General features: G+C 37.5%; 3 protein-coding genes across 3 annotated transcripts; 1 reads left to right on the top strand and 2 right to left on the bottom strand.

Annotated features, from left to right (window-relative positions):
• Window positions 1–253: 253 nt before the first annotated feature.
• On the bottom strand, window positions 254–1,301 carry LOC126610370 (E3 ubiquitin-protein ligase ATL41-like). Its single transcript, XM_050278429.1, has one exon. The coding sequence runs from the start codon at window positions 1,164–1,166 to the stop codon at window positions 399–401; it is 768 nt and encodes a 255-aa protein (XP_050134386.1). The 5' UTR covers window positions 1,167–1,301; the 3' UTR covers window positions 254–398.
• A 3,915-nt stretch (window positions 1,302–5,216) lies between these two features.
• Window positions 5,217–9,632, top strand: LOC126610372 (uncharacterized). Its single transcript, XM_050278431.1, has 3 exons — window positions 5,217–5,328; window positions 6,882–6,948; window positions 9,179–9,632. The coding sequence occupies exons 2-3, from the start codon at window positions 6,899–6,901 to the stop codon at window positions 9,555–9,557; spliced, it is 429 nt and encodes a 142-aa protein (XP_050134388.1). The 5' UTR covers window positions 5,217–5,328; window positions 6,882–6,898; the 3' UTR covers window positions 9,558–9,632.
• Window positions 9,633–10,837: 1,205 nt separating this feature from the next.
• On the bottom strand, window positions 10,838–13,143 carry LOC126610367 (transcription factor TCP4-like). The gene is made up of 2 exons (XM_050278427.1): window positions 11,365–13,143; window positions 10,838–11,152 (listed from the first exon to the last, which is right to left on the bottom strand). Exon 1 carries the CDS (start codon window positions 12,453–12,455, stop codon window positions 11,391–11,393), a length of 1,065 nt encoding a protein of 354 aa, XP_050134384.1. The 5' UTR covers window positions 12,456–13,143; the 3' UTR covers window positions 10,838–11,152; window positions 11,365–11,390.
• Window positions 13,144–14,141: the final 998 nt, after the last annotated feature.

Here is a 14,141-nt window from a genome sequence, read left to right as displayed (position 1 = left end):
GTCTATAAACAGTTACACTTTCAAAAAATCTTCTGAGCATTTCTCTTTTTAAAATTCTGCCTCAATTTTATTTTGGAGCTCGAGAGTGCTTTAATAGTTGCAATTGTCATATCTAACCAATGTTTAGATTAGGCCAGCAAACCACGATTAAGTCTTCGTCAGACCATGTTAAACTTGCACAGAAACTTCGGAACACATAACCAGAACCAAATTATTGAGTTCAACCAAAGTATGTTTATTTAACCAAAAAAAAAAAAAAAACCAAAGTATGTTTATAATCGTCTATAGCAATAAGAACACTAACATGATATTAATAATCAACATAAAAAAAATTTAACAATAAACCAAAGTATTAATTGCAAAATTATGTAATATATTACCCATAACTGATTCAATCTTCACTGCCTCTCTAAATCTTCTATACCATCCTCTTGTCCGCAAGATTGAATACGTCTTGAAGATCTGTCCCTACTAATCATTCTTCTGAAAGAACTCAACCTGGAAACCGATGAAGCATTCACTTTAGTACCAGCTGAGCTGGATTGAGCACCATCTGATGTCCCTTCCATACATGATGATGACAACACAGAGTTCACATGCTCTAACGGCGGAGCCGTTGGCATCCCGGCTGCGGGACCCTCTCGTGGCTCGAGATGCAGACACGGCTTCGCCTCTGTCCGGCAAATGGGGCAGGTAGTATGGGAAATCAGCCACTTGTCGATGCACTCTGCATGGAAACTGTGCTTGCAATTTGGAAGCAACCGTGCCATTTCTTCATTCTCTAACATGCTCAAACACACAGCGCACTCTATTGCGTTGTCATCCCCGCCATCTCGGCCCTCCGCACGTCTGAACACGAACATGGGCAAGGCGGCAATGACGGAGGGCTCGAGTCCAATTTTGGGCAGCTCAACGGAGTGGACATGAGCCATGGTTGACCCCAAATGACGACGTATGGACGCTCGGCGAAGCGCCTGGCGTCGGAGGACACACCTTGCGTAGGTATGAAGCAAGATTACTAGCAAAACAACGATGGATAATGAAATGATGGATATGACCATGATCTTGCTGTTCAAGTTGTTTGAGTTTTTGTGAGGGAAGAATGACAGATCGGCCTCGTCATCCTCGAGGAGGCGCATCGGAATTGTAGGAGACAAGAAAGACATAATCCCTACTTCTCCTCCTCCAGAGTCCGGATGGATTTGTGAGCGAGAAGAGAAGCCGATCGCAAAAGTTAATTTTGTGTTTTTAAGCTTAGAGTCAGAGTCGGAGAACTTCTGCTTGGTTTTGGTTTCGGTTTGAACTTGTGAGTTGAGAAATGGGTATTGAAACAAAACAAACCAAATATAACTGCTCCTAATTTTTTAAAACGTCGACTGTTGACTGTTGACTTATTTCTTTCTTTCTATATTAGTTTCTCTTTGGAAATTCAACTTTTATGATTTTTCATATATTCGTTTGTCACCTTCGTACAAAAAAGGTAGGAAAATCTATTTGTTTATGTGTGGGAGAGAACATCAGTTTGTTTAGAAATTAATTACCTTGGGACTATGGGATCAAATCTTCTCCTCCATTTTGTATTGGGACTATGATTGATTGATAAGTGTTAAGTTTATGACAACAAAGTTAATGAGTGTTAAGTTTATTAATACATGTCAATCAATAAAAGAAACCATATATAGTCTACACACAAAATGAGTTTAGAAGATTGGTTAATTCTCTAATTACCATCCATTTTTTTAAGAAAAACTAATGAAAAAGGCTTGAAAACTTTGAGTTTTAATGATAAGGACAAAATAAAGGGTAAAGTGAATAGTACAAGGATTGACTTTTTAGTGTAAAAATGTGGTTTTTCGTTAAAGTGAACAGTACCAGATGTTTTTCGTTAAAGTTCCCATTTTTTTAAGGATAATGTTAAGAAGATTAAATTTAGAGACTAATTTTTGGAATTGGTTTAATATTTAAGCATTGATAAACATGTTCATTCCTATTGGTGACACATCATTTAATTTATAAATTTAATATCTCTAACATTACCTTTTTTTTTTTAATCCAAGATTACTATCCATTTGTTGTGGAGATTGAGGTGATCCTACTACGTGATGCACGCATGAATATTCCATAACACGTGAATGTCAATATACATGCACTTATTAGTTATTACAAGCTTTATTCTAACTTAAAGTAATCTGAACAGCATGGCGATGAGTTCGAGCTCGAGTACATACGGAGCGAGCACTTCATTCAATTTATCCATGATATTTTGTGGGATAATGCTATTCACTTATTTTAATCTGTCACATATTCTTGTTAGTGATATTTTTCAATTCATTTAATTCGATGGTCTAAAACTAAAACAGTGTGTGAAAAATAAAAATGAATGGGTGAAGGGCACTAATCTATTTTGTAATGCTAAATCATTTTTAAATCCATTTTATTTCAATTTGAACTTTGTTCTTTGCCCCTTGAGAAAAAAAAAAATATAAACACACGGACAGGGTGAAGGTTGACTGAAGATGGCAAAAAATTAATTGAAACAGTGTATGCGAAATGCTAAGAGGATTTTTAAGGGAGAACTCTCTATAGATTCTCTGTCATCTCACAGTTAAATGTGAAATTTCGTGTTAACATCATAAAGTTTGTGCCAAAAACATGTAATGACAAAGAACCTTACTTGTGAGACAGTCACATTAGCATTTCTTATAATGTATTGTAATTTGTACCATATATTCAAATTTATAAGGTCAACCATTTTTTTTTTAAGTGACCACCATATTTCTTATCTTTATAATATTTTAGCGGCAGACAGTGTTGGGAACTTGGAAAGCTAGAATATTGGCTTTCCCTTTATTTTCAAACCCTAATATAGTTGGATTCGGTGGCCTGCAAATGATCTAAATCGTGGACCAACTCCGTGTTTTATTATGAAGAAATATTGCCCATATATTAACTATTAAGTTGAATATTTATACGATAGTGTCGACATCAACTTGGTGAAGTTTTCTATGTCAACAATTGGGACTTTAGTGCGTTAAATGGTGCTCATTCTTCTAATTCCTCAATTAATAAGACTTTAATATTTAATTCTTCGTTCATATTTGACTTTGTGCATATTTGCATGCGATGTACGCCATTGAACTAGTTGGATAATTAATATTCAAATCAACATAGTAGATTGTTATCGTTTGATAACGATTTTCTGTTGTTGTTAAACTAATTATAAAAGTGAGTAAGAGAGAGAAGGATGCACAGAGAGAGATGGAGAAGGGCTCAGGTGTTTGTAAAAATTGTGTTTCGCTCCCTGGTATTATGCCTTTATTTATACCAATCATAATGAGCTTTTTTGCCTTACAAGTAATACAAAGCTCATACGGATTTGATCTCCAAATCCTATTAAGATACCTACTTTTACACAATCACATTCATAACCTAAGAAGTAGTTGCTTCAAGTCTTCATGATTAGGAGATGATGGTTTGTTGTCCTTAGATCTCAGCAAACACAGTGGTTGTAATCATGAGTCTACCAATAGGGGTGCATAAAAGAAAGATAGTTTCACTAAAACCTGGCTACACCCAGTGAGACAAACTCATAGTATAAGAAGAAAAAGGTGAGTTAATGCAATCTTATAATGTGCCAATTAAACGAATATATATTTTTGGTATTGATGAAGATGGATGTAACTTATAACCGATGAGGAATCTGTTACCTGATGGGTATGTTATGGATAATCCCCAATGGTTAATTTGTGATTATGAATGTTAATTTTGTTGGTTATGGAGATGGATATAGCATTTCCATCCCAAAACCAAACTATTGACATCCCTAGATAATTAGGATGGTGAACCCACAAAGGTAGGGCCAGCCACGCTATGTACTTCAACGACTCGAATGGCCATCGAGTACAACCCATTCGGCAGACATTTCATCTTCTCTAGAATACGCTTTTGTCCATGTTCATAGGAAGTTATGCAAAGATAATCCACTCCATTCTCTTTTGTGGTTTCGACATGATAACTGTTATCTCGAATATCCTTAAAGCTCAATAATGTTCTTCCAAATCCAGGATAATATAAGGCTTCTTGAATGGTAAATTTAAGAAGCCTTATTATTTTAACTATTTTTTAATTTTATACCTGATTGGCCGACTGATGTGCCGTCGTGCACTATAATTTTACTCAATGAAATTTTCGTTGGTATAAGTTCACCATATTATTTAATTATTAGGTAATTTAGCCAAAAGTCAATAAAATTTTTACTATTGCCCTATATCAATGACATATTTTTGTTTTGGACTTAATCAATGATATATTTTTATTTTTATTAATTAGGCATATGTCAATGATGAATACCACATAGGCTTTATGTCATTATAAATAGTTAGAATTTGACTATTATATCACTCTCTCTCTCTCTCTCTCTCTCTCTCTCTCTCTCTCTCTAAATGCCATATGGGCTTGCTATTATAAATATGGATTTAGATCATCTTCAGATCAATTTTGTGGAGATCCTCCAGACTGATGTATCTCATCCATTGATACAAATCCAATGACCAAAATCTCTTATCCTTCCTCTTTTCACCTCAACTATTCTCTTTCTACTTCGAAGCTATCAACCTCGAACCACCAACTCCCCAAATTCCAAATTAAATTCAACCCCACCTCAAAATCAGCCCCAACACTGCCACAACCACAAATTACAGGTCCCTCACCTTATTATGACAACCCGTCCTTACATTTACAATTTTATAAATTTCAAAAACATGATTGGACAAAAATGCCCTTAGAGGCAAGGTTTTTGACTCTCGTTGACCTTTGGTTAGAGACATGTATGACATATTCTTTTAGCGTTTCCTCGTAGTGCTTGACAGTATGAACGTGTAGGCGTGAACGGATTTCAGTTTGGAGATAAAACGAAAATTTTATGAAACTACGCAGCTTAAAGGATATTTTAAATATTGTACATTTTATCTATGTTCGTGGGACCCATCCTTGCTGGTCCCCTCTCCCATTTAGCCGCGTGTCCTACTTTTCCCTTAGCTCTCTATCACTCTCATCTCTCTGTCACTCTCACTTCTCTCTCGTCTCTCTATCCCAAGTATTTTCCTTTTCACTTTCAGACCTCATTTTTTCTGAGCCCTCTCACACCCACACACCGGTACACCCTCAAGGACACCCCAGTGACATCTCAACGCCACCATCATCATCGGTGTGAATAATTTCCTTCCTCCTCCTCTGTGAAGCTCAGGAGAACCCGGCAATGTCCCAGCGAACCTCAGGTTTTTCGATTCAACATTTGGTCGAATCCAGCTGTCTCACAACGAGCTTCAGGTAAGAGACTCTTTCTTTTGTCCCACTCTTCGATTTGGTAATGAAATCGAGTTCTTGGGTTGATGATCAACACGATGGGAGCTTCCCAAGCTCCAACCTTATTCCCTGGTGAAGAAAGGGGCCTTCGAGCCCAAACCCTAGAGACAAGCCCTTCGGGTGGTGCCAAACCCGGGCCTTAGGCCCGTTATCCTTAAAACCCAACCTATCTAGTTTTATTTTTATTTAATTATTTTTCTTTCTGAAACCCAAAACAATTGGGTCAGGCTTTCAAGCCTAAGGCCTTGACCCAAAACCCTTTCGGTCTCAGGCTTTTGGGTTGTGTGAACTTGGGCTTAAGCCCAGATGACCCAAGCACAAAACCTTAGCAGGCCAAAGCCCAGGACCCAACCAAGCCCAAACCCATTTAGGCCCAACTCAGTCCAACCCAAACCCTATACCCGTATACCGACCCGGTCAACGCTGACCGTTGACTTTGACCGTCAAAGTTGACCATTGACTTTTTAGGTTGGCTTTTTTGGGTTTTCATCTGAGACCCCCTAGGCTAATTTCGACGTCCCGCACCCGTTTCCGACATCCGTTTTCCCAAATTCATTCGTTTGGATAGAGTTTTATTAATTTGACCCTTTATGTGCTTAAGTGCAATTACTATCGGAGATTTTAGCTTCCTAGCTTGAACGGATGTGACTTCACAAGTATCTGTGAGTGGGTCATTTCTTTTTATAAGTATTTGCATACTTGATAGTTTCCAATTATACTTTGAAAAGAATTTACTATGTACGCCTTGCTTAGACTAAAGTTACATGAAGTAGCGAAATGACGAAATTTAGGAAATTATTCTGAATCCTAAAGGTCCATAGGTATGTGTGAGATACCATTATTATATTTTATAGCTATGATTAATTAATGTTACAAGAACTGTTGTGCTGTTGTGAAAATCTAAAATAATCATACTGGATGCGTAGGTAAGTTACCTTGTTGACTAGAATTATTGAATTGTTATGGCATGAATATATTTATGCTACCTGTTCATCATTGTTGCACCTCGATGTTAGTACTCACCCTAGAGCCAGGGACAGGGCCAGTCCTTCACGTATATGTTCATATCCGCACCATTCATTCACCTTGGATCCAAGTAGGTGCCAGTCTTGTTGTATAGATTGCACTAGGCAATTCCGACTCGTATGTGCTCGCACTTCGGTGCCAACCTTCACGTGATCGTCGTACTAGAGCCCATTGATTACACCTAGTCCTGTTCGTTTCAGAAATTATCTGTACGAACTCGTGTGTCAGCATAGGTTAATGAGCATTCGTTATAATGTGTTTACTATTTCGAGATTATGTGATATTGGTCACCTTGTGCTTATTTACAATAGCTATGCCTTATTGATTTCTTGAGACCTTGCAGGCCACGACAAGTATTTTCTTATTATACATAGTACGTATATTTTTGGAAACTATAATTGGTTTTACGGCGAGGGGTTATAATGCTTTTTAAAAGGCTTTTACAAAACGTTATTTTCTGACCCACTAAACTTTGTTTTTCGCCCCTACAGGTATAATAGTTGTGCTTATGTGTAAACAAGGATTCTGGCAAATCTCAGGAGATGGTTATCTTCAGTGGTATAACCCTTATCCTATTTACTATACTGTTTTATGCTTTGACATTACGTGTGAAAAGGGTTCAATCCCACTCACCAGCGCACTCTTTTGATTAGGCACTTTTAGGTTTAAAATTTATTCACATCCATTTTCTACTACACTACACTTTATGACTTCGTCACCCTCCAGGTGTCGGCCAACACAACTTGATTCGGTGTCCAAGTGGACATTCAGGGTTGAGGTGTGTCATTACCCTCTCCAAATCAGCCTCACCACTACCACATCCCTCAATTGCAAGTCCCTTGACTTTAAAATCTTAGATGATGTTAACGAAACAACAAAGAGAGGGGTCGTGCAAACCAATGTCTTTTGGTTGCAGAGATCTTTTTTCATAATTATGGAGAGAGAAATCTCAAAGATGATGAAAAAGAAAGAGATGACAAATAAAAAGCTAAAATAATAAGGGATAGTGAACAAATAAATTAGACTTCGAGCACATATGACTTGCAATCGAATTTGGAGTTTGTTAATAATGGAGGGGTGTGGGGGTGCAAAGGATAAATAGGAGTTGAGGGCGAAAAGAGGTGGGGGAAGAGGCTTTGGCCGTTGCGTTTCTATTCCTATAAAATTGATCATGAGATGATCTAAATCCTATAAATAGTTAGAACATGTATATCCTATCACTCTCTCGCCCTTCGTTTACATGGAGGAGTCTATTCAACTGAAAAAAAAAGAACCAGAAAACGAACATTGCATTGCAATGCCTGAATCAAAATGTAAAAAACAGAACCAGGAAACAGACACTGCATTGCAACGTCTGAATCTAAATGTAAAAATATAAATAAAACAAAATCAGGAAACAGACACTGCATTATAGTGTCTGAATCTAAATTAAAAAAAATAGAGCTAGGAAACAGACACTGCATTACAATGTCTGAATCTAAATGTAAAAATCAAGAGTCACTGAGTTGTGAATTATTGGAGATGTGTGAGTGATGGAAAAAATAAAACCAGGAAACGGACACTGCAACGCAGTGTTTGAATCCAAAAGTGAAAAACAAAACCAGGACACGGAGCAGTGTCTGAATCCAAATGTACAAAGGAACATGTAGGAGGCATGTGAGTGATGGAAAAAACAAAACCAGTAAATGGATGTTGCAACGCAGTGTATGAATCCAAATGTAAAAAAAACAAAATCAAGAAACAGACACTGTATTGCAATGTTTGATCCATATTGACTTATTCCAAATATAAAACTATAAGAAAGGGAGTGTTAGTTGAAGTGGGTGTCAGCTGTAGTGGTAGATTTTGTAATTTTTGTTTATTTTAAATGCATTTAAATATTACAATACATAATTAACCTATTTATAATTAACATAATATTGTTGATCTATTGTCAATATTGTAACTTTTTATTGATTTTTCACAAAATCACCCTTAATTATTTTTAGCATAATGATGCCCCACGGACTATTTCGTTAGTTAATAGGATATTTTGCAAATGGTGCAACACAATTTTGCTTACATGGATTGATACAAGTCATTAGATTAATCCAATGGTTAACATTTTGTTAAATTCTTGAAATGCACCGATGTTAAATGTAGAGACTTGGGATCATGTTCATGTTGTCTATTGGTGTCAATCACAATCGGCCACTATTTTAAATGGATGTTAAAAGTGAATTTTTGGGGAGGTTTACAAGAATCTCCCGCCTGGACATATCCACAAGAATTTCTAGAAGGTGTGATTTGCAAGTTAAACAAGGTTCTTTACGACCTCAAGCAGTAACCATGAGCTTGGTATGCACAACTTAATTAAACACTCATACAACTTACTTAAACACTCATAAATATAGGGTTCAAAAGGAGTAATGTTGATTCTTCGTTGTTAAGAGAAAAGTTTCATGTACAATAGTGGGATAAATGTTTTTTTTGGGTCAATTAGTGGGATATATGTTGATCGAACATCTCAAGTACTTTCAACACAAGAAGTTTTGTATTAAAGATTTGGAGTTTCTGAAATACTTTCCTGGAATTGAGATTACTTATCAAACAAGGGTTTATTTCTGAATCAAAGAAAATAAGTGCTAGACCTACTACAAGAAACTGGGAAGCTTGGCTCAGGACCAGTTCCAACTGATGGCAGTAAGAAGCTTGGGTTGGATGGAGACTTATTATCTGATATTGGCTTGGGCAGTACCAAAGAATGGTCACTTGGTTGATTTGTTTCACTAACACGACCTAATAGCAGTTATGCAGTGAGCATGGTCAATCAAGAACAAGCCATATGCAAGCAGTGTATCAAAACCTTTCAATATTTAAAGGGATCTCCAGGAAGAGGGGTTTTAATGAAGAAGAATAATCACACCCAAATTGTTGGATATACTAATGCAAGTTGGGCTGGATGTAAAGTTGATAGAAAATCAACAACCGGATATTGGACTTTCGTTGGAGGAAATTTAGTAACTTGGAAGAGCAAAAAACGGAATGTTACTGCTCGGTTTGCAACCAATGAAATGAAAACCCTGCTGATGTTTTCACCAAAGGTTTGCTGTCAAATAGACTTCAAGAAATATTATCCAAGCTTGGCTCGAATGACATCTTCGCTTCAGTTTTATAGGGAGAGTTGAAATTACTGAAGTGTTTATTTCTCGGTTGGATATTACTGGAAAGATGAGAGGTGTGGAGTCTCCTTGGAAGCTGGCGCGACGTCTCTTAGAAGTTGTTTACATTAAATTAGGTAGCATATGCTAGCTAGCCGTTGTACCTATACTCATATAAATTTGTGGGAGCTCTCAAGTTGTTCTTATGAATAAGAATACGTAGGCCTCTTTGTCGAACCGTGTATAAAACATTGTGTTCTTTGATTATTCTTTCCTTTTTCCACAGAAAAAAATTGGGTTGCTCTAAATTTTGACAAACTACGTAATAACTTACATTAAATTTATCTTAATTTTCTGAAGGAGGGAGTATTCGAACCCAAGATGCAGTGCTTATAGACAAAGTCTGTATCCACGAAAACAATCCACCACTTGTAGGTTGCTCTAACAAAATGAGATTGAAATTCAAGGTTGGACTAAAATTCTGACCATAAAATGTGTTTAGCAAAATTGGATTCTTTTAGTTGAGTGCTGAACTGAGTTGATTCTCCAACAAATAAAGTTTCGATTCTGTTATGTGCTTTTTGAAAATGCTATCACCTTTTTTTCATTTAATTCCGTTTGGACAGTAACATATTACAAGCATTTTCTTGCTGAAAACAAAAGATGAAAACATTTACAAGCATATACTTATGGCAAAGGATCCACCCATGTAAAAAATAAATAAAAAGCAGGCGAGATAAATTGTCATAAAAAAGGAAAATAGAAATTGTTATTACTAGTCCAAGATAGTCATCGGTGTCATCGTACACTTTGTTCTTCGTTCGTTTGCGCTGAGTACTTCAGCCATTTGTCATATAGAAGGTAAATTGAACTGGATCTAACAAACCCCGATGGTATTTGTAAAGGATTAAATTAATAGGCTGAGAATAGGAAAGCAATGTGTTATAGATCGATCATTCAAGGGAAATTTGAGCATGCATATCTAACTACAAATTTAGTGTTAAGAACTGCAGTCCCTGTTTGTTAGTGTTGGAATTTCAACAGTTTGATGGGGATCGAGCAAACTCGAGGAGGTTCAAGTATTTCTCGAGGGACTCGTACGTGAAGGTTCAAGTGCTAATAATTCATTGAAAGATTACAAAAATCAAATACTCCATGTATGTACGTAGATGAATACGTATTACATACATAAATTGTACTTAGGTTGGTTGTGGAAGGAAGCTTGTTTCCAGTTTCCACAACAGATGAGGATGAAGCAAGCCATTGACTAACTAGTGCTTCCCTTGATGTGGAAAAAAACCGAGAAAAGAACGAAACAACTTTGCTGTTATAGAACAGTTGAACCAAATTAAAGTAAAAGGGAATTTCTACAGGATCATAAGCAGTAACATAACCATGACGTACGGAAACATCCTCGTTAACCATGTGTCACGGTTACCACAAGTATTCGAAAACATAATATAAATAAAAAAAACTGAGCCAAACGAATCTGCCCCACCTAAATAAACAAAGAAGAAAAGAATGTTTGAAACTCAAACCAGTTACTGTTCTTTTCTTTGCTTTTCCTCGGCAGACCATTCAGTTGGACTTAATCTTTCTTAACTACGTAGAATCTGCAAAATCTACACAAAAATGAAAAACAATGTGATGTTATTACTTTTCTGCGAACATGCTTAGTAACTAATTAAAGTAGCAAACAGAAACTGTATGAATAATCCAGCCAACAGTTTGAATTTGATAAGGGGCCGTTTGATAAAACTGAAAACTCGTTTGGTAACTGAAACAAAAAGCTAAACTGAATGTCAAATTTTGGAAACTCAAAGGAATGGCTTACCTAGTAGAAAATGAAGATGGATGATGTCAAAGCTGGCGGGTTGAATTGAGAGAGGAAGTGGAAGACGGTCGATCTGAAATAGTACCATTCTCAGCCTCCTCACCTTGAATGCAGAAGACAGGCGAGGTGCCGTCAGAGGTGCCGAAGCGGGTGCCAAAGATTGAAGAGTGCTGCTGCTGCCAAGCGCGTGTGGAAACTGATGGCGTAAAACTGGACTGAAGGGTACTCCCATGATTCCCATCACCCCCATGATTGTGAGGCTGAGGCTGAGAATATGAGTGAGAGTGTGAGTTGAATACAAAGCCCCCATCAAGTCCTCTGTTTTCATTGCTCCATGCCACCATTCTCTGATAACTGGAGGAGTCAAATCCAGTTCCCACTGCGGCGGCGAAAAGGGCTTGAGAGGACTGCTGAGTGTGAGTGTGATTGTGATGAATGTTTAGGCCTTGGTCTTGGAAAGAGTGGAGAGAGAGGCCAAGGTCTTGGGTAGTTGCTGAAATTAGATGGGGATCGGTTGGGTAACTACGGAAATCGTCAACGGAGGAAGCAGCGGCGGCGTTGCTACTAGTGTTTGTGGGGAAGAAGGACTTCATGGTGTCAGCTATGTTGTCTGAGTCTAGAGATGGCGGAATGTTGAAGTTCGAATCGTTGTCTGATTGCCTTTGCCTTTGGAGCTCAAAGTTAAAGTTGTAGCTGGTGGAGGACTCTGATTGCTGCTCAGCTGCGGCAATTACCATATCATTTGGATTTGGTCCATTTGGATTTGGATTTGATGATCGAAACGGATCATCAGCTTCGGCAGCATGGTTACTAGTAGTGATAGGATGCCAAGGTGGAAGCTCAACGAGCTTGTCAATGGAAGATTTGGCCTTCTTGATGAGCCAGTCCACGGCTTTACTGGGTCTATCATATCCGAGGCGGTCTTGAACATCATAGAATTGGATGGCAGTGTGGGCGGACAACCGGACACGGCGGTCTCTGGGGCCTTTGGCGGTGTAAATCTTGCTGTGACGGTCTTTGCGTCCGGTGGATCGAACAATGTGGCCGCCTTGGACTTCTACAATCTCTCCCCCACAACCCTCCATTCCCATATTATTCTCTCCTTTTTTTTTTTTGGTATTATTTTCTGCTAATTGTTTTGGTTGAGTGTGGCCGTTGCCGTCACAATTCTAACACTATCTGCTTCTGCTGCTGCTGCTGCTAATCCCGAAAACTCACCAGACCAGATTCCAAACCCCAATAGACGCTACAAAAATCCACACTTCACAGGCTGCAGGCACAGAAATTTTACACCACTTTTGATCCTACAGGTTTATAGATAAGGTAACTAACTTCTTGGTCCATAAAAAGGAGAGATTCTTGTGTGCACGGCTGAAGTGGTGTATCCAATTAATGATACACTGATGACGGGTGTGCAGAGAGACTATTGGTGGGTGAGTTTTTCTGTGGCCACAGAACCACCGAATTTAAAGAGAAAGAAAACAGAAAATGAATTAAAATGGAAAATTTAAGCAACTACCCAAGTTGTAGCTAGTATTTATTGGGTATAAATTATATAATATACCCATCAAGAAAAAGGGAAATAATAAAGAGAATCACAGCAGAACTTAGGGGTCTAAAGTAGAAAAACAAATTTCTGCAAATTGAAACTGGAATATGAGATTTTGAGATGTAGGAAAGAGAGGGCGGTGACTCCTAGTCCTAGCTTGGTCCACAGAGAGAGAGAGAGAGAGAGAGAGAGAGAGAGGTGTGGATGAATGTGTAAAGGAGGATATTAGAAATCTCACCCCCACAGGCACAAACCAGTATAACAAGGGAAGAGATCCCATCCGGATCTCTCCCACCAAATCCTAAGAATTAAGAGATCCGAACCCTTAAAATTTAATTCAATGGCTACAAACAAGGAGCTCTCTAAAAGTTATAATAATTGTAGCCGTTGAATCAAATTTCAAAAGTCAAGATCTCTGGATCCTTAGGATTTGGTGAGAGAGATCCGGATGGGATCTCTTCCCGTATAACAATAGCAGGTCCCAACCAAACTCAACTCCTTTATAACAATGTTTGGTTACTAAAATTTCTCCTCAAAACACTTCGTGATTGATTAAAAAAACTTCATGCTCATAACCGAAACTGTTAATATTGTAAATCTTTATGTAAAAATTATTTATGCAAAAATATCAATCAAAACAAATGTTTGTTTAGTCAATAAACTATAAAAAAAAAAAAAAAACGTTTTAAGGGAAATTCTTGTTCATGCTTGGAGTAGTCCTAACTCTCTATCTCTCTTACTATTTAGGAGTAACTTGTCATGCACATGCAATTATAAGAGTTTTAGGTAATTAGCTATGAATCTATGATTAGAGTCATGGTTTGATAGAGAGGTGACTGTCGAGGCCACCTCTTTCGCGCACACCTTTTCAAGGTTTTGACAATGATATCTAACAACTTTTCTAGTTCCTTTACTTTACTATCTTTATTTTGCAAGAGTTCTACCACAAAAAGATGTATTCTCACAACTAAAAGAAACTACAGACGTGCTTCCTTCTGCTCCACTTCATCTGTACGTTATATGCATTTTGCACTCCCCAGATTTGTCACATGGCCGTCGTAACATTTCACCATTTTTGGTGGATGATTCAATTGTTTAACAATGATTGAAATTAATTTAGAATAGGTTGTGAGATTATGTCATTTTAGACTTCACAATTTCTTTTATGATTTGATAATTCGACACGAAAAAACCCAATATAATAAGTTTTGGATCAACACGTTAATTA

This window comes from Malus sylvestris, chromosome 17, assembly GCF_916048215.2.
Source record: "Malus sylvestris chromosome 17, drMalSylv7.2, whole genome shotgun sequence".
In the NCBI taxonomy this organism is placed as follows: Eukaryota; Viridiplantae; Streptophyta; class Magnoliopsida; order Rosales; family Rosaceae; genus Malus; species Malus sylvestris.
Note: the sequence above shows the minus strand (reverse complement) of the source record. Positions and strands in the feature narration are given on the sequence as shown.

Coding starts and splice junctions, on each gene's coding strand:
- LOC126610370 (XM_050278429.1), bottom strand. CDS start 1,166: ATGTCTTTCTTGTCTCCTACAATTCCGATGCGCCTCCTCGAGGATGAC.
- LOC126610372 (XM_050278431.1), top strand. CDS start 6,899: ATGTGTAAACAAGGATTCTGGCAAATCTCAGGAGATGGTTATCTTCAG. Junction 6,949..9,178: donor GGAGATGGTTATCTTCAGTG/GTATAACCCTTA, acceptor ACCTAATAGCAG/TTATGCAGTGAGCATGGTCA.
- LOC126610367 (XM_050278427.1), bottom strand. CDS start 12,455: ATGGGAATGGAGGGTTGTGGGGGAGAGATTGTAGAAGTCCAAGGCGGC.